This window comes from Monodelphis domestica, chromosome 6 (assembly GCF_027887165.1).
Source record: "Monodelphis domestica isolate mMonDom1 chromosome 6, mMonDom1.pri, whole genome shotgun sequence".
In the NCBI taxonomy this organism is placed as follows: domain Eukaryota; kingdom Metazoa; phylum Chordata; class Mammalia; order Didelphimorphia; family Didelphidae; genus Monodelphis; species Monodelphis domestica.
In genome coordinates, this window is record NC_077232.1 from 28,245,358 (window position 1) to 28,265,520 (window position 20,163).

The window sequence follows — 20,163 nt, forward strand, 5'->3', positions numbered from 1 at the left end:
AGAGATTTATTTGGCTTGTAGACTCGTTCTGCTAAGCAGCTTTTTAACCTGGGGCAGATAACTTTCCTTTCCTTGAAGGTAATTAGGAAATTGGATTTGATAATCACTTAAGGCCCTTTCCAGGTTCTTTGCTCTTCCCATCAAAAATACTTGTTTGTTGTTTAAATATTATAGTAAAAATTGAGTCATTTGGAATTTATTCTGGCTTTAGTATGTGACTTTGGGAAAATTTCTGGATTTCTCTGGATCCATAAATAGCTGTAATTAGTAAATTCTCCCCTGTAGATGCTGTGAGAATTATATTTTTATTTTATGCAAGGAATTTATATAAACAATATAAAAAGATTTAAGGTACTTATTTGAATGCCTTTTTCAGTATTTAAAGCTGTAGTTAAAGTTCATTAAGACTTTGAAGTTGGAATTGATAGTACTTTTTAAACATGGATTAGGCAGAAGCTTACATTTTGTCATTTTGCTTTGGAACAGTTCTGATAATTAGGAAAGTTTTCTTAACATCCAGCCTCTGTTGGCCTGTTCAAAACTTCAACCCATAATCCCTGGTTCTTCCTCTTGGAATTGAATAGAACAATTCTAAGCCCTCTCCCCTATTTTAGCCTTCCAAACAGACACTTGGTCAAAATTATGCTCCCTCTTTCTTCTTCTAGGCTAAACATTCCTAGTTCTTTAACCAAACAGGTAAGTCAAAGCCCTTTTCCATCCTGGTTGCCCTCCTCTGTTGTTCTTAAACCCAGAAATCCAGATCCATTGCAAAACCTGCTATTGCTAACTCCAAAATATCTCTTGTAACTGTTTCTGTCTTTTCCATTTTTGCTGCTACCCATCGTTGATCTAGTCCCTTTTACTTCACATTTAACTATTACAATAGCTTCCTATTAACTTTCCTGGCTTCCAGTCTCCTATCTTTTTTTGTTTATACTATGAAGGACTGTCATAGTAACTGCCCTAAGCTTTTGCCTTTTCTCACTGTTGACTTAGGCCTCCTACTTCTTGGCCCTCTGCTCTGTAGCCATTCTCATCTCCTTCCTACTGGAACCTTAGATTCTACCCCTGAGTCTCTAATAGGTAATCTCTTGGCCTACCTTGTTGGGACCTAGGCCTCTTGACCACTGCCTTTTTAGCGAGTAGTCAGTAAATATTTTATCAAATCAATTGTGTGTGTGAACCATTTGTGCTTAGGGCTGAGAACATTGAAAGGCAAAAAGACAGTCCCTTTGGGCAAGGGAGGACATGCAGATGAGTCTATAAACAAACTTAAACAAAATAGAGACAGGAGAAATAATGGGGAGGCACATCATGAAGCCCAGGCCATTACCCCATTTTCAAGCACCTCTTTTATGTACTATGTTCTTCCATTGGCAGATAAACTCTTTGAAGTCTTCTGTTTGGATCCCTGGGGCTTAGCATAATTCCTGGCACATAACTGATTGGGACATTGCTCTTTAAGAATGGCCTGCCAGGTGAGGTATACACAATTTAGCTGATATTGAAAGCTCTCTACAATATGCCCCTAGACTCCCCCCCCCCCATTTAGCTCATTCTAATACTCCATACCTTGTGCTACAGAAGAATTAGACATTTAACTATTCTTTAAGCAGTTTCTAAAAATCTCCTAAAAAATCCTAAAATCTTTTCCCATATTACTTCTCACCCTATCCCCAACTATATCTTTTATTGGTATTTTCAATTGATTGATTTTTTCAATCATGTAGAAACAATTTTTGACAATTGTTTTCTAACAATTTAGGATTCAGATTTCCCCTCTCCCCTAGTAAATAGTTGATATGGGCTATACCAGTGCTTTCATGCCGTACATAATCTCATATTGCTCATATAATTGAAGACACATCACACATGCAATAAAAAATGAATGAAGGAAATAAAGTGGATGATGGCATGCTTTGATCTACGGTCAGACTGCAACCACTCCTGGCTGTGGATAGCATTTTCCATCATGAGTTCCTTGTGTTTAATCTTGGAAACATGGTTTGCTGATAATGGTTTAGTCCTTCACAATTGATAATTCTCTAATATTTCTCTTATTGTATACATTGTACTCTGGTTCTGCTTTACTTCACTTTGCATCAGTTCAATAAGTCTTTACAGGTTTTTCGGAACTCATCCTCTTCATCATTATTTCTTATGGTACAACAGTATTCCATCACAACCATTCCCCAAGTGACAGAAAACTCCAACAGTTTCCCATCACAAAAAGAGCTCCTAAGAATATTTTTGTACAGATAGGTCCTTTTCCCTTTATCTCTGATCTCTTTGGGATAGAGACTCAGTCCATGGGGGTTTAAGTCACTTGCCCAGGGTCACACATCTAGGAAGTGTCTGAGGACAGATTTGCACCCATGACCTCCTGGCTCTAGGCCTGGCTCTTCATTTAACCACTTAGTGGCCTAAATTTTTTTTAGGTTTATTTAGAATATTTTCCCATGATTACATGATTCATGTTCTTTCCCTCACTTCCTCCCTCCCCCCCCTCCTTTAGCCAGTGAGCAGTTCCACTGGGTTATACATATATATTTATATTGTTCAAGACCTATTTCCATATTATTAATGTTTGCAATAGAGGGATCATTTAAAGTCAGCATCCCCAATCACATCCCCATTGAATCATGTGATCAATCCTATGTTTTTCTTCTGCATTTTTGCTCCCACAGTTCTTTCTCTGGATGTGGAGAGCGTTCTTTCTCATAAGTTCCTCAGAATTATCTTGAATCATCATTGCTTCTACTAGAGAAGTCCATTACATTCGATTGTGCCACAGTGTATCGGTCTCTGTATAATGTTCTCCTAGTGCTGCTCCTTTCACTCTGCATCAATTACTGGAGGTCGTTCCAATTCACAATCCTCAGGTTCGTTATTTCCTTTCAGCACAATAGTATTCCATCACCATCAGATACCACAGTTTGTTTAGCCATTCCCCAATCGGGGGACACCCCCCTCATTTCCCAATTTTTTGCCACTACAAAGAGCACAGCTATGAATATTTTTGTACACTTATTTTTTTCCCTATTGCCTCTTTAGGGTACCAGCACCAACTATACCTTATAAAAGATCCAGTTCAAAGAGTTTTTCTTAGATATTACCCTAAAGGCTACTCCAAAGTGATCTTTCTGAATTTTTGTAGTCTTTGATGTACAGTTTGTATGGCAAATATCACTTGTTCTTTTGTATTGTGGTTAAAGAAATCCTAAATTGAACAAATATTTATTAATCGCTGAATGCTATAGATACAGTAAAAATTTTAACAAAATTCAGTCTCTGCCTTCCGGTAGCTTTCCTTCTACTGGGAGAGTACAAGTACACCGATAAGGATGAGACCACATACGAATAGGGGATAAAGGTGCCCCAGGAAAAATGGAGAAAAGGGGGTCAGAAACTTCATTGAAGAGCTGGCACTTAAACTGGGCCTTCCAAGAAAACATTCTGAAAGAGAAAGATTAAAGGGAGAATGTGAAAGAAGATTGGAAAAGTTAGGATGGAAATGGATTCTAGAAGATCTTAAATGCCAGACTAAAAGAGTTTGTATTTTATTCTAGAGGTAATAGAGAACCAGGGAAGATCTTATCTCCCCTATGACTTAGGTTTTTTCCCCTTCTTGAGTTTGTAAACTCTTTGACTAGGATGAGCTATTAGTCATCTTTGTATTCCTCACATATTAGATGCTCTAATAAATATTTGAGTGAATAAAAATAGGGATGGAATGTCTTAAATTTTTGAAGAGAACAAACCCTTTTCCAGACCCTTTTAGCACTCCTATCAGCAGCTGGCCATGCTTCATTTCACATGGTAATTACTTATCTGTAGTTGTAGTGAAAGAACCCTGGAGCCCGTAGATTCTGGGTGGACTGTAGGCTTTGCTATTGTAGTCCTAACTTGGTGAGCCACCTCAGGCAAGTCACACTCATTCTTTCTAAACCTGCTCCCTCATATTCTGCCCTACCTCACAGATTTATGCAAATGAGATCATTGAAAATGCACTGCAAAAAAAACATTTCTGTCAATATAGAAAATATTCATTACAAAGCCTCCTTATCTCTTCATTAAAGATATCCTCGGGCTCTTTCCTAAGCAGCACTTTGTTATCCAATTAAAAGTAATAACTATTTCTTTTAAAATACAAACTTAAACTTAAAAGTGACTTTCCCCTTCAAATCTTTACCTTCGAAATACAAAAAAGCCAGAAAAATGCTCTCCATCTTAGCAGGAATTCTGTGTAGAACTGAGGGAAGATATTAGGGAGTATGTGTTTGGTTTGTGCATGTTCTCAAACTGATGAAAACAGATCTTTTCTTAAATGGGGGCCATGAACCAAGGTTTGTTTCCCCCCCCCCCATCTTTTTATCTCAATATAATTGGTTTCTTTTGAGATATTCCTATATTTTATTTTATGCATTTAAAAACGTATTTCTGGGAAGGAGTCTTAAGTTTCACTTGACTGTCAGAAGGGTTCTTGATACAAAAGGATATAAAAAACCCTTGCTCTGTGCACAGCTTAGCACATTACCTAGTGCCCTATTGCTTTACAGTTAAAAACATCCACTTTAAGAATGTGCCATTAAAGTTAGAACTTTGCTGTTCTAAATGAAGTACTAGTGTTGTTGAAAAGCTGTGCTTCTCCCCCCCCCCCCCCAAACTTCTGAAATGTTTTCAAGCTAGAAATCTGGGAGGAGAACTGTTTACAAAGTCTTCAGACTTTAGGCATATGCCCTATGGATGAAAGAAAGTCAAGTGTCTCATAAAATCTGGGTGCTTTTATTTACCAGGAATATTATATTTAATATAGTGCCTTGTTATCTGGGAATTTTCACTGTATTCTGTGACTCTACTTTGTACATACCCTTCAACAGAAGGGAAGAGGGCCTTTTGAAATAATGTGTGCAGTGTTTATTTATACTTGTGACCCTGGGGATTCTTTTTTGTCTATTTTTATTGTGTTTTCTTCTTTCAGGATCTGATGTCCCAAGGCAAGGCCTTATCATGATTAAAAGGAATGAAAGTATCTACTGTCAGTTGCTAGGTTTTGACTCCAGAACATAATCCTGTTTATAAGGGTCCAGGGAGTTTTGACTACAAGGCTTAATGAAAGTCTCACTCAAATGAACTGTGCTGAGTCTGGTAGTTTATATATTTGAACAACTAATTTCTCTTGGAGAGGTGTGTGCATGCATATATACGTGTATGGGTAGGTATATTTTATACAAACTAGCTGATTTTAGGTGCTGAGTTTGAACAGTATGTTTGCATGTTATAAATATATATATTTATGTTTATTTCTTTATCTTGGTATTCTGAGAATCTTTTCGCTTTCTCCAGTGTATTCCTTTATGATACAATTCGATAATCAACTTTGTGGTTACTTTTTAAAATAACCATCTATTTAAAGAAAGATTGATCTTGGTATTACAGAGAGAGGGTTCTAGGCATTCAATTCTTGAAAAAATGGCCTGAAATCCTACTTTTGACACTGACTGTATATTCATGGGCAAGTCATTTAACCTCTTGTGAGCTTTTGACAATTTCCCAAAACTTATCTTGTGGTTAATGGTTTATAGCTGGAAATAAAAAGAGAAATCCTGCTATTAAAAAGCTGCTTTAAACCAAAACAAAAACCTCTTACCTTAATTGAGCTTAAAATGTGATGCTTTTAAAAGAGTTATTATATTAGACTGAACTTTTAGTCTATACTCACCATACTTCTCTCCATTGCTCTTTTGGCTACTTGCAATTTAAATTTTTAAGTGAATATGATATTCCATGATTACTGGCCATATTCTGTTGCAGAAACAATATTATATAATTAAAAAGGTGTTTTGAGGAGCAGCTTGGAATCCCCAAAGTGCTGCATGTTTTCTTAGCTGAAGTTCATACTTCTGTCTTTCCTATTCAGTTCTAAGCCTACCTCAACTGCTCATCTGCAATGTCTATCCAAGATATAGGATATACGATGAATTAATTTAATGATATACAGTTCTTCATTGGACTCTATGTCATAGCACGAATCAAGAGGATTAATCATCTACTTGATTTTGCCTGTATATGAGTAAGGTTCTCATTAAGTAGATACTTTAATATTCTGGAGTGTCATGAAATTAGTATAATGTTGTCCACAAACAAAACCATCTGGTGGGCTTCACTATCTAATTACATAGGGCATAAGATGGGTATGAATAGGCTATAGCATTTTATCAGTGATGACTTTTCAGCAAGAAGGGGTGTGAAAGGTATCAGCTGGAAAATGTTTGTTTTGAAGAGGATATAGGCTGATTATATTACAGAGGGACAAGCCATAAACTATTTGAAAAAACAGAGAGCAAGGAATTCTGTTGGTGGGTGGATCCTCTGTGGAGGATTTATGGAAATATCATAGATTTGGTACTGGGAGGGACTTTGGAGGTTATCTAATCCAACCCCCTCATTTTGCACTTGAGGAAACTGAGGCTCAGAGAGGTCAAGTGACTTTCCCAGGGCTACATAGTAAGTGGCAGTGCCGAGGTTTGAACCCTGATCATCCTCCATCTACTGTGATGTGACTAGGTTTTGTTATGTACTATTTTAATGTATATCTGTATGGTGAGATCACTGATTACTGGGCCAGAATCACTATGGAATTCGTCAAGAACAATACAAAATATCCTTTCTAGCTTAAAGATTTAAAGTTGGAAGGAATTTAGAGGTCACCTAATCTAAACTCATCCTGTAAAAATAAATTTTCTCAACTGATTTGGGATTATTATCACTGCCAATTTCTTTCATGTTTCAAAAGTGTAGAATTTTGAAGGAAGAATTGGGTTTGAATATTGGCTTTAACTACCAGTGCAACCCTGGGCAGGCCATTTATTCTCTCCTAATAAATACCTAAATTTTCATACCTAAAATTCTGGAGGAAGAGGATATGAAATTTAGGAAAGAATTTGCTGGGTTAACTAGGAAATTTGACTTTCATAAACTATTCTTAGAATTTTCATTTCAAATGTGTTATAAAATCCTACAGATTTCTTTATGCTACTGCTATATATTTGTACTGAAATTATTCCTATCTTTGACTTTCATCTGGGAGGTAGGATGTAAGAGCATAACCTGTGACCATGAGGTTTTTTGGTTCTAAACTAAATAGGCCAATCAAACATCACCTTGATGGACTCACTTAGCATCAGCTAAACTCCTAAAAAGGAGATTTCTCTATACTACAATAAATGTTGAGTAGTATTTGACCCTATAGACACCACCTGAGTATTTTTTGTTCTTTTCTTTAACCATCTCTCAAAGTAGACAAAACTCCTTGTAGATAGGGACTTTCACTTTTTTTTCTTCTTTATATTCCTAAGTCTAGCACAATGCCTTGGGCAACATAGTTATAGAATACATGTTGAACAGAATGTTGGTGGTATATTTCTCTTATTCCCTCACTTAAAAAAAAAAGTTGAGGATGCTTTTGGGCATGGTATTTAATTTCAAAACAGTTTACAAAATAAGTATTTTAACTGCCTTGACCCTCTCTAAATATTCTTTTGGTGACATCATCAGTTCCTATGCCTTCCGTCATCTCTGCACAAATGATTTCAGGTCTGTGTAGTAGCTACCCCTAGTCTCTCCTTAGTTCCCAGGCCTGTAATACTATCTGCCCTTTGCACATAGTTGTAGACATAGATACCCCTAGGCATCTCCAAATTCAACCTCTCTAATATAGAACTCATCTTTCCTTCAAAACCCACACTTCCAAACTTCTGTTTCTCTTAAGGGGATGCCACTATCCTTCCAGTCACCTAGATTTGTAACCTGGGAGTCATCTTTGAGACCTCATTCCCCTTCACCCCTCATATCTAATCAGTTGCCCAGTCTTGTTGACTCTACCTCTACATGTTGTCTCATCTCTCTCCATTCTTATCACACCACTGTGGTGAAGGTTCTTATCACCTCTTGCCTAGACTATCCCAGCCCATCCCCTCTTCAGTGCAACTTCCATAATTGCCAGAGTGATTTTCTGAAGTTACAGGCCTAGTAGGAAATAGGAAGCCACAAAAGTTGTTGACAAGGTCAGGTCTTTGCTCAAGAAAAGCACTTTGGCAGCTATATGGAAGAAAGATAGGAATAAGGAAAAATTTGTGACAGGGAGGTCCAAGAGGCTGATGATATATTCTTTCTTGCTCAGTAAACATCTTTGACTCCCTTTTGCCTCTAGATTCAAATGCAAACTCCCTTGACATTTAAAGCAAAAAATCCTTTGTCTCCAGTTTATCTTTCTATCCTCATTAGTGAGTCAACATTTATCATAGCTCTTTGCCAGGCACTGTGCTTGGTGCTGGGGATACCAAATCACAGAATTAAATTATCCCTACTCTAAAGGAGCTTACATTCTAATAGAGAAATAACAAATACATGTCTAAATATGAAGAGAATAAATATGATGCATTTAGATTCACTGTGGCAAGAAAGGAAAGGCACTAGTAGATGAGGGGAATCAGAAAAGGCTTCTTATAAAAAGGTAGTTTCTAAACTGAATCTTGAAAGGAAGAAAGCTATTCTACAAGAAGGGAAAGTGTGTTGTATGTGTGAGAAATAGAAAGGTAACCAGTTTAGCTGGATTACAGAGTAGGTTGAGTAGTGATGCCCCATCTAGATAGATATGTTGGATACAGCTTGTCAGGGTTGTGTTAAAATCTAAACAGTGGATTTTATATTTGATATAGAGGAAATAGAGGGCCACTAGAGTTGTTGACATGATCAATTCTTTGCTCAAAAAAATCACTTTGGCAACTATCTGGAAGAAAGATTGGAATAAGGAAAGATTTGTAGTAGGGAGATCAAGGAGGCTATTGTGTTAATGTAGGCAGAGGTACAAAAGTTATGGGTATGGGAGTAGGGAGAAAATGGGTTGGATATATGAGGCATGTTGTAGAAGTACAATGTCAAGATTATATTATACACTTGTCAGTCCATTCACACTGGCCTTGCTATTCTTCACAAACCATACCATGATCATCATCTCTAGACTTTTGAACAGATGACCCCCATTCCTAGAATGAATTCTCTGCTTGTTTGCCACTTAGAATCCCCAGTCCCCTTCAAAACTCAGCTCAGATACCACCTCCTTCCTAATAGACACTAATGCCTTTTGCCTGAAATTGCTTTATATTTTTCCTTTTAATACATTTTGCATTTAGAACAGAGAAGTTAAGCTCTTTAAAGTCTAGGACTCTTTTTGCATCCGTAATAATGACTTAATAAAGACTAGTTGATATTCAGCTTACTAAAATGAAAAAGTAATTACAGAAGCTCTGTTCAAAAATTAGATTTTGTGTTAGATTTTGGCTGGTTGTATATAAAAGAGTATTAATGTGTACGGTCTTATCAACAAATGTTTATGAGGTATCTGCTCTATGTCAGGCATTGTGCATGGCCCTGGGGGGGTGCAAAAACAAAAGCAAAAAAGTATTGTCTTTAAGGAGCTTACAGTTTATGGGAAATGCAAATATTCTGTATGTAGATATTATACAAAATAAATAAAGTAATTTTGAACGGAAAGCGCTAGGCATCAGAAAAGGCCTGCATTTGATCTCTTTTACTGAGTTCTTTTCCAAAACCTGGTTGCCCAATTTCATCAGAGAACTTAAACTCCATTTCAGAAAGTTCTAAATTACAGATCTCTCTTATGTAATGGTTTAATAAGTATTTCTTCCTTTCACATTAGATCTTGATTATCCATCATGTTTTGCAGTACTTATAGAATAAAATGAGTTTTTTACAATAAGTTACATTCTGGATTCTTTGTGCATGTATGGTACTATTGTTCTCATAAAAAATTTAAGGAATTATCCAGTTGTACATATTAATAGGCACCTATTTTTACTTGACTAGGAATTCTTCATTCTAAAGAGAAACTGGACACACAATGGGAGACGACAGTGAGTGGATGAAGCTATCTGTTGATCAGAAATGTGAACACAAGGTGAGGTTCTTGCCCTGCTCCAAACCTTCACTATTTTCTGTCACTGGTTTACCAGCATATATTTGTTTGTTAATTTGGAAGTAGTTCATACTCCTACTGAAGGAACACTAATAAACTGCCCAGGCATTATTAAAGAAGATTTTCTAAACCATATATGGGTAGCCACACTTGGATTGATTGTAATGGCCCACGTGGAAAAGAAATGTGGGAATACACTATCATCCACTTTGTAGAGAGGCATTAAACAGTGATGTCATGGGTTTCTTGTCTGGGGTTGTTAGGGGGTAAGCAGAAGGCAAGTTCCTGAGACATTATGTAGCATTAAACTTTTAGAGTGGGCTTCTGGAAACAAGAATGGGAAGACTTGGGACTCTTTAGACTTTACTTTTAGTATGGTTTAAAAGTGAAGTCTCAGGCATGTTGAACCTATAAAATGTCTAGTCTTTGATATCAGCAAACATCTAAGGATGTAAGGGAGAGTGGGTAGAGCACAGGCTGGAGTTTCAGGCAAACCGAGGTTCAAGCTCTGCTTCTGGCCCTTTGTGTGTGACCCAGCATGTTATGTGAACATTCTCGGACCCCTCCCTAGCTGTCTACTTTGCATCAGTAAAGGCAGCTGCCTACAGGGGTTAAAAGAAAAAGAAAAGAATAAATTAAACAGAATTTATTCTGGGATTCTGTTCCAGACATGTAAGGACACATAAAAAATGAGAGTCATTGTCTTCTGAGAATTTATGCTAATGTGGGAAGCTACACATAGGAGTGGTGACCTCAGAAAGTTGTTTTGGGCTGGATTATGGTCATTAATTCATTTTGGCCAAGAAGCAGACCCTGTATTAAGAGGTCTAGCAATCCATTGTCTTACCCTGTCCAAAAGTAATTGGACTGTTGATTGGATTATTATTCCCCCAGCAAAAGGTAGATAGAAGTAAAAGTAGGTGATGGTCACCTGGAGGGCAAATGGCCAGATAAATACCTAAGGGTATTCTCCACTCTAGAAAATGGAGAAATGAGCCCTTACCCTTGCTGGTATAACACAGTTATTTCTCACAGAATGCCTGGTGGGGAGTTCAATAATCATTTTGTTATTCTAAAGCAAAATAACCTTTTTTATATAGCTTTATTCACAGTTCAGCTCAAGAAAATTCCACCTTTACTCTCTTAATTTTTATGCAACATGACCCCTTAAATATTACAAGAATACTGAAAACTTGTATATTTAATTTGTAGCTAAGGCATTGAAAGGCAATATCAAGTTTACTTTTTTTAGTCAATAATTATTTTAAAAAGTACTTTCTAGTTACTTCAGTATTTTATCCTACTCACCTCTAATTTTCTCTAATTGTATAAATATTTATTGAATAAAGGGGCAAAAAAGATAAGTCTTGAAGCTTTTTGCTTTGATTTAAAGTTTGGGAGAACTAATTTTTTCCCTCTAGTGTTATTCTGTTTAACTTAATGAGGCTTCTTTCAAAGTTGATTGGTCTGGGGACAGCTAGATGGCTTAGTGGCTAGAGAGGCAGACCTAAATATGAGAAGTCCTGGGTTCAAATTTTACCATAGATGCTTCCTAGCTATGTCACCATGGTCAAGTCACTTAACCCTAATTGCCTAGCCCCTTACCAGTCTTATGCCTTGGAACCAATATTTAGTATTAATTCTGTAGAGAAGGTCAGGGATTTAAAAAAAAAAAAGTTGATTGGTCCAGTTCCTTAAAGAATCATGGACTTGCAATGGACTTCTTTATGAAAATAGGCCATATTAGTCCAACCCATGCCTAAAGAAGAATCCCTCCTCTAGTATATCAGGCAAGTAGTGGTCATCCAGCCTCTTCAGGGAAATTGCCAGAGAAGGAGCACTCTTTACTTGACTCATTAGCATAAATTTTTAGGAAGTTTTTTCTTACAGTCACTGATGCATGTCAATTAGTGCTAATAATTTTACTTTTATGTTGAGGGGGGAAAATTCTTTTATACTTAGTTTGTGGTTGATAAAAGAATCCAAGCAGTTTTGTGTATCTAAAATAAAATTCTAGGAGTCAGATTGCTAAGAATGATGAATGTATCATATTAGCTCTAGTCAGATTCCAGTGTAGAAAATGTTGAACTGGGAAATTCAGTTAATTAGAGTCTGGTCCAAAAAGCATATTTCATTGTGACTTTTAATTGTATAAAAATTGTTGGCATACAGTAACTTTTAAATTGAAGCAAGTTAAATTTAGCTTAGACATGAGATATAAAATTTCTGGATTATAAAGATAACTTCTTACTATTGGGAGAGAGAAAATCTTTTACTTTTACTTTGAAGGATTGGGGGGGGGGGGACAGACTTTCTGGATGGTTTTTGATAGATCCACTCCAGTGTGTTTCAGAGAACACAGCACTTAAGGAACTTGCTTTAGAATTCTAGATCTGTCCTCTGCTCCTTGTGTGACTTAAATCAGGCCACTGTCCTCCACTTGCTGTCCTTGGCTGGCCGGCATCAATAAAAGGATTTTGCTCACCTGGGAGTTGGAATTCTCTATACCACTGAATTCACAGGTCTAGACCCTATCAAATTTGAGGCAAATACTGAGTCAAATTTTTTTCTTCCTTGAGAGGTAGAATGTCTTTTTCTTTCATCATAGTACCCCCAACTAACTTATTTTATTGGAATTAATAATGTACAAATTCTTGAGCCATTTCTCCCATTTTGAGATAACATGCTAATCCTGCATATGCTTCCTTCTCCAGTAAAAGGCTTAGTTTTAAGGGTACAAACCTAATTCTTTCCCCTGCCCACCTAAACTTGGGGACAAGAAACCTATCCCCTTCCCCATCCTCATTTTTCCCAGAGGCCCTAGCAGAGTACCTTGTACATAATAGAGATTCAGTAAATATGTCGAGTGAATCTCAAATCACCAGCTCCCTAAATGAGCTTGAAATTTATTGGCTGCAATCAGCAAATTACTGATTAAAAATTAAAATTGTGATGGTATGAAGATGGTTGGCAGCTATACAAACATGTTTTTAAAAACAACTTTCTACATCAGGAAGCCTTAGTAAGATGATTTCTTAGCTATTATATCTCAGCTATCATCAAGATAAGAAGTGGTAAAAGGCACTTAAGATTGAGGTCAGGGTTCAGTTGTCATGGCCAGTAATTTGAGATTGTTTCGAGTGTATTTTTGCTCTGATATGGCAATAGCAGAAAATTTGAGTTTGGAAGAACTTTTGAAAATTTACTTCGTATAATATATAACTCTTGTATACCTCAGTCTGAATTTGTTACATTCCTTTTTTGCAGCTAGAATAGCATATAATATAATCACATTTGCATCACAAAAATACTTCATGGTAAGCAGAAAAATATTAAGCTTATTTAAAATGTGTACATGTATAACTAAAACTTATTTTCTAGCTCTGGAAAGCAAGGTTAAGTGGATATGAAGAGGCCTTAAAGATTTTCCAGAAAATAAAGGATGAAAAGAGTCCAGAATGGTCCAAATACTTAGGATTGATCAAAAAATTTGTGACCGATTCCAATGCGGTGGTTCAACTTAAGGGATTAGAAGCTGCACTTGTCTATGTTGAAAATGCTCACGTGGCTGGAAAGTAAGTAGTCTCTTCCCATTTGTTCTGGGTCTGGATGAATTCTTTTTGTATACAGGAACCCCAAAGATCTCAGGACAAATTTAAGTAATAAATGTGCCCTGAGACCTTTGGAATACCCTGTACATTGCCCTCGGTTATTAGCACTTTTATAATATTATTGGGATTCTCACAGTTCCCTGAAATCAGAAATACTTCAATGTTTGACAGTGGATTTAATAGATAACTCAAGACTAGGTTATAACCAAAGTCCCTCATTACCATTTTCATTCACTTAACTATTTTCAGCATGGCTTCTCATCTAAAAGTCAGCTAGGCCTGGAACTTAGAACCAGATGACTGAAGACTTCTCTTTTATTTCACATCCATATCCATTTCATATCCAAATGAAGCACTCCGCCAGAAATTTCTTGTTGCTTAATCCTAAAGGCAACCTTTCCATTTGTTTTGGGTTTTTTGGTTTGTTTGTTTGTTTTTTTTTAACTACTCTGAGACTGAGATATTGTTTAGATCAGAGGTGTCAGGCACTGGGCCAGTGGCCCTCCATTAGTGGGCCCAGTGACTGTTTGAATTTGACTCACCATTGGTTTAGATGAACTGAAACACAGAAGTCTTCAGTTACTGGTTCCAACTTTTGGGACTTGTAGACTCTTCATAGCAACCTCTGAAACCCAACCCACAATTGTTTACAATATTTCCTGGACAATTGAAAGATTATTGATCTTTTTTCAGGAAACATTTCCATGGGAGTGAGAAATTGGGGCTGCTTCAAATGACTTCTTTCTAGCTTAAAAGTTATAACAAATCTTTTTATAGTTATTTCTTATCCTTTTTTTTTATAATATCACCAAAATTTCCTTCAGTATCCCTTCTCCTCTTTCCCTTTCCCAGAATGCCATCTCATAAAACAAGTAATACCATTATTCCTTTAGATACCAAATCCTATGGTTTTTTTCTTAGTCTCCATCCTCCTGGCTACCTTATACTGCTATACTCCTCCTAGGTACTTGCACTTCTCTCAAATACTGAGGTACTTGTCTCTTGCTCTTCTCCCACTTGTATAATGAATCTTTCTCAAGTTCCTCTGCTCTCTCTCATACATTTTCCTATGGGTTCTCTCTCAAGGCCCTATCTTGGTCCCTTTTTTCTTCTCAGCATTTACATCCCTTAGGTATCTAATAACCTTCCCGTGAATTTAGTTGTCAAATGTAGATGGATAAATCTTAAATCTAACTGGCTAGCCCATATCTCTTCCCTGAACTACAGCCTTAGAATTGCCAAAGACCCCTGGGCATTCTTTACATGGCATCTCAAACTCCAAAACACAAATTTTCTTTACCCCTCAACCTCTCCAGACTTCTGTTGAGAGGACTGCCAGTTAATCCAGTTTATAATCATGGGCTGGTTGACATGTTTCCTTTTTTCCTATTTACCTCTATGCTTTCCCTTAATTCATACTCTATATATCTAGTTAGTTGTCAGATTTTATTTGACCTTTACAGAAATTTCTTGTTAGACAAACCTCTTTTCTGGTTTATTATAACTGCTTCTTGACTGATGCCCCTACTTTCATTTTCTTCTTTCTCCAAACCATTCTTCCACATAGCTGCCAAAGTAATCTTTTTTCTTTTTTGTAACCCTTCTGTCTTAGAATTGATACTAAAATACCAATTCCAAGACAGAAGAATTGTAAAGGCAAAGCAATTGGGGATAAGTGACTGGCCCAGGATCACACAGTGTCTGAGGTCAAGTTTGAACTCAGGACCTCCTGTCTTCAGGTGTGGCTCTCTACCCATTGAGCCACCTATCTGCTCCCATAATAATCTCAAAGAATAAATCTAACCATGTTTGTCACTCCCCTGACTCAAAACTTTCAATGACCACTTCTTACCTCTAGGGAAAAAAAATACAAACTCATCTTGGTACTTAAGGCTTCCACAATCTGATTTCAGCATACTTTTCCAGCTTATCCTATATTTTTCTTCACCAATTCTGCATTAGAGTTATATGGAACTAGGTGGCATAGATATGCAGTACAGAGCTGGACTTGAAATAAAGAAGACCCAAATTCTAATCCTTTCTCTCTTTCTCACTCTCTCTGTGGCCCTGGGCAAGTCACTTAACTTCTGAACTCTGTTTCCTTATCATAAAATGGAGGTGCTAATAACAACCAGCACATTGGATTGAGATAATATATGTAAATGCTTTATAAACCTTTCAGTTCATTGTCATTACTTTTTACTTCTCTAGACTCCACACTCTGTACCTCCCCTATGCCTGGAATTTACCTATTCCTCAGCTGCACCTCTTAGCCTTTTCTTCCTTCACAGGTTATCTCCTTTGGAAGCCTCAAGTCCTTAGTGTTCTCTCTTTTCACATTACATTCTTTACTTGTTTATTCCTCTAGTGAACTATAAGCTGCTTGAGGTCAGGGTCTCTTCTGTGTTTGTAGAGCCTGGCATGAATAAGTGCTTAATAACTTGTTTGTTCAAGGTGCTGTTGTTGAGGGGAGGGAGCTAATGGGGCTGTTTCCAGCTCTGCGTTCCTCCTCCCACCTCATGAAAGCTGTCTTTCCAGTTCAAGTTAGTAGGTTGAAAAGTGTTTTTATCTTCCCAAAAGGTGTTAGATGCCTTAATTTGTGTCAACAGTCAATGAAGACGATGTGCTTCAAGCCCTCTAGTAATCAGACAATTAGCTGTCTATTTCATTGGTTGTTGAGTTGGATTGGCAGCTTTGGGGATTGGGGCAAATTGGAAAAAAAGCAATGACCAAGGCTAATTTTCAAATTTTACTGAGTTGGGGAGAAAAGAAACTTAATGCCTCTTCCCCAGTTATGTAGTCCTTCCAAAATAAGCATATTACTTAATATCCTTAATACTCATTATAAGGAGGAGAGACCAAATCTCTTTTCATCCTCTGAAAAAATTCACTTGCCCTAAGAAATCTCTACTTTAAAAAAAAAAATTCTGGAACTCAATTCTGTTCTTTCTGTCTTTTATAAAACATGCTAACCTATGGTTTGTAAATTAAAAATATCCTTGGAGTAAAAAGAAAATAGACTAAATTAGATTCAGGGTCCATTTCAATTAATTCTGATATGTAAGCAGATAAGATATCTTCTCCCCCTTCCCTTTTTTTTTTTTAAATCTTCTTGAGCCTTTCTTCGTGAACTAAAGTGAATCTTTGTTTTTAACTGTTTTTCAGGACCACAGGAGAAGTTGTATCAGGGGTTGTAAGTAAAGTGTTCAACCAGCCAAAAGCCAGAGCGAAGGAACTTGGCTCAGAGATCTGTCTGATGTACATAGAGATTGAAAAGGGGGAAGCCGTGCAAGAAGAGCTTCTAAAGGGTTTGGACAGTAAGAACCCCAAAATCACAGTTGCCTGTATAGAGACACTGAGGAAAGCCCTCAGGTGAGCCTTACACCATCAGGAGAAAGGCTTTTGGGAAATCTGACAGCCCCCTGAGTATGTGTGATGAGGAACTGAGCTCTGTTTAGAGTAAATCTGTCATTGAGCCTTACACAGAAATGGAAACCACTGGGATTTAGCATTCTCAAGTCACTATGGGCCCTAAGAAGGCTGGTGCCTGTCAAGTATGTTGCTTCTTCACATCTAGTGAATGATGAATTATATTCTTTACCTGTGTTGCTATCAGAACTAAACCCCTTCCTAATAAAAATAGATCAGGTTTAGTTTAAGAATTGACCTTATTTTGGAGTGTGGGGGAAGAGATTATCTTGCAGAAATTAAGCACTTCAACCATTTCTCCCACTTCTATACTGTCAGTAGGTGTAGATTTCAGAGGGCTGGACTTATTGGCTATTGTTCTAGGGTCAGGCCATTTGCCTAAAGCAGTGACTTAATCGTTGTCATCCTAAAATAAATTCTGTGCATCAGTGGTGTCAAACTCAGCTAGAGGGCAGCATGTTTGACTTAGAAAACCACAAATTATATGTTTCCCAATTAATATTTTAATCTGATTTGAGCCACACTAGGGACACCTCTGTTGTACATCTTTTATGGGAGCATAGAACTGCAAAATAGAAAGTAACTTAGGCTGTTGGGTAGTAGGTTATTTAAACTTCAGACTTTGTTGCTGACTTTAAATGAACTCTTGTGTGAATGTGAGTGAATCTTTTTGGGGAACAAGCAGCTGTAACGTACAGTGTGAATTTAAATTAAACAAACCCCTAGTTTGTTCTCCTTTGGCAGGCCTTCCATTCTGATACCATGTCCCCAGTAGTTTCTATATCAGAGCAGCTTTAGGGAAATGCTAAATGTGTGGCATATTATAATGCACGATAGTAATCATCTCTGTTTGTGACCTGGCAAATGTCCTTAATCTTTTTTTAAAAGTTACTTTCATTAGAATTTGTACTATGTAAAAGTATCTAAATTCAGATTTCATAAAGCCCTGACCAAATTCTTTACCTCTTAAGTGAATTTTCAAACTCTCTTAAAACTTCACTTTGACTAGATATATTATCATATCAGAACACAGTAGATATTTTCCTTGTAACATTCATTACTGTGGGATTAGAAAAGTAAAACATGTATTGTCCTTGGAAATAGACATTGGTAATCCCTATCTGCCATTCTCCAGTTATTGGAAAGAGCTAGCTGACTATTTGGTCTGTTCATACCAGTAGAATTCTTAAGGTGTGCGTGTGCATGTGTCCCTATGAATATATTCATATCAGCATGTATGTATGATGTGTTATAGTCTTCTAAATTTAGCATTCCTGGAGTTTTAAGTACTATAAATTTCTCAGACTTGTAATTTTTCTCCACATTCTGCATAAATGGTTTTAGGTAAAAACATGAATTAAGTTTATTTTAAAATGAGTTTTTAATTTTAAAACAACCTATGGCATCTAGCTCTTTTTGTTCTTAACCACAATGGCGTCTGAATGAGCAGCCCATCAGTAAATCCAGTGTCTCTTTTCTTTTCTACCCATGAGACCTCTTACTCCTCACATTTTGCAAGCTATCAGAGTGATGGGCACTTCTTAGAGGCAGTGGGGAAAAAGAAGCTCTCATCTTAAGAGCAGCAGAAGTAATTTGTTGGGGAAAGTGTTGTACTTGAAACCTTATGCTACCTGAGTGCTGGGGTACACTAGCATCTGTCCTTTCCAGAAGGAACAGCAGCACTTTTACCAAGGCAATCAATCTTCATTGTCCTGGTGGTTTAGGGTTAGAAGAAACTGTAAGTCATGTCCTGGGAAACTAATGTCTAAAAAGTTACTTCTGTTATTTAAAAAAATACATATTCCATGTCATGATTAGACAAACTGCATTATAGCTTCTCTGTTGTGATTGTAAAAATTAAAATTAATGTCAAATAATAAAAATATTGTATTTTAAGGGATTTATTAATGATCATTAGAAATCAAGGAATAAAGAGGATATAAAATAAAGACCACGTGCCCATGGCTGATTAGCACTTTCTCAATCTCCACTCACCACTGCCATGTCCCCCAACAGGGCCAAAAAGAAGGGCTGGACCCTCCACATCCCCGACTAATATCCCCTGTCTACAGAAAGTACGCCGTAATGACAGGAAGTCAGTGTGCTCCCGGAAATGTAGTTCTTTTTTTAGGGTAACAGATTTTCAATTATACACGATTTTTAACTGGGATTCCTGAATGTGTATATATTTAATTTTGATAACTATTTCAATATCATTAGTTTCATTTGCAATCCTATATGTTATATTTTATGTATTTAAAAACATAAGGAGTCCATAGGCTACATCAGATTACCAAAGGGGTCTGTGACCCAAAAAAAAGGGGATTTAAGAAGCCCTGAATTGGTAGATTGCTTTACCCTAAGGAAGCTTTATACCTAAATCATCTTCATTCTGGTTGCATTATGTTAGCAGTAGTCATTACTAGGAGTAGCTGATGGGGCAGTCAAGGTGTCAACAGTAATGTTTGAGGACTTGGTGAATCTGTGGGGTAGGATAGGGCTGTAAAGTGCTTTGAAGGAGGTATGAACAAATAGTTTAAGCTCATAGTTCTCTGCTGGAAGGAACCTCAAAGAGCCTCTGGACCATTTTACTCTATAGATGGTGAAACTATGCCTTTGGGAGAGTTAGTGAGCTGCAGAGACAGAAGGTAGCCCTGTGTCCTGTGACTCCAGGCTTTTACTTACAGGGAGTTCTCAGAGGACTCTTCTCTAACCCTTAGCCAGCGGTTCTCAACCTCTCAATTTGTAGCAATGAGAATACATAATGCATATCAGGTATTTACATTCCGAACCATAACTGTAGCAAAATTACAGTTTTGAAGTAGCCGCCAAAATAATTTTTTGGTTTGGGGTCACTGCAACATGAGGAACCATATTGCGGGGTCACGGCATTAGAAAGGTTGAGAACCACTGCTAGCCTTCTAGTCTGAATCAACTCTTTTTAAAAAATGTCCTGCTTTGCTACTAAAAGCAATGCAGTGATCTAGGAAAACTCTGAGGGTCATATGAGAAAGAATGCTGTCCACATCTAGAGAAAGAACTGTGGGAGTAGAAATTGAAAAAAAAAAAGCATGAGACTTATTACTTGTTTGTATGGCTATATGATTTGGGGTTTTGGTTTTAAAA

General features: G+C 37.0%; 1 protein-coding gene across 15 annotated transcripts in view; it reads left to right on the plus strand.

Moving 5' to 3' along the window:
* CKAP5 (cytoskeleton associated protein 5) overlaps nucleotides 1-20,163 on the plus strand; it is an 87,371-nt gene that overhangs the window by 15,042 nt on the left and 52,166 nt on the right. For 3 of the 15 annotated variants that reach the window (XM_056801849.1, XM_056801848.1, XM_056801839.1), the window contains exons 2-7: nucleotides 1,381-1,478; nucleotides 2,688-2,882; nucleotides 4,982-5,215; nucleotides 9,889-9,979; nucleotides 13,379-13,572; nucleotides 16,774-16,980. In XM_056801849.1, the coding sequence (XP_056657827.1) occupies nucleotides 9,923-9,979; nucleotides 13,379-13,572; nucleotides 16,774-16,980 (458 nt within the window). In that variant the 5' untranslated portion in view covers nucleotides 1,381-1,478; nucleotides 2,688-2,882; nucleotides 4,982-5,215; nucleotides 9,889-9,922. Of the gene's footprint in view, nucleotides 1-670; nucleotides 697-1,380; nucleotides 1,479-2,687; nucleotides 2,883-4,981; nucleotides 5,216-9,888; nucleotides 9,980-13,378; nucleotides 13,573-16,773; nucleotides 16,981-20,163 lie in introns of those variants that run through there. The other 12 variants (XM_007497393.2, XM_056801850.1, XM_056801836.1 and 9 more) reach the window with 7 other exon arrangements.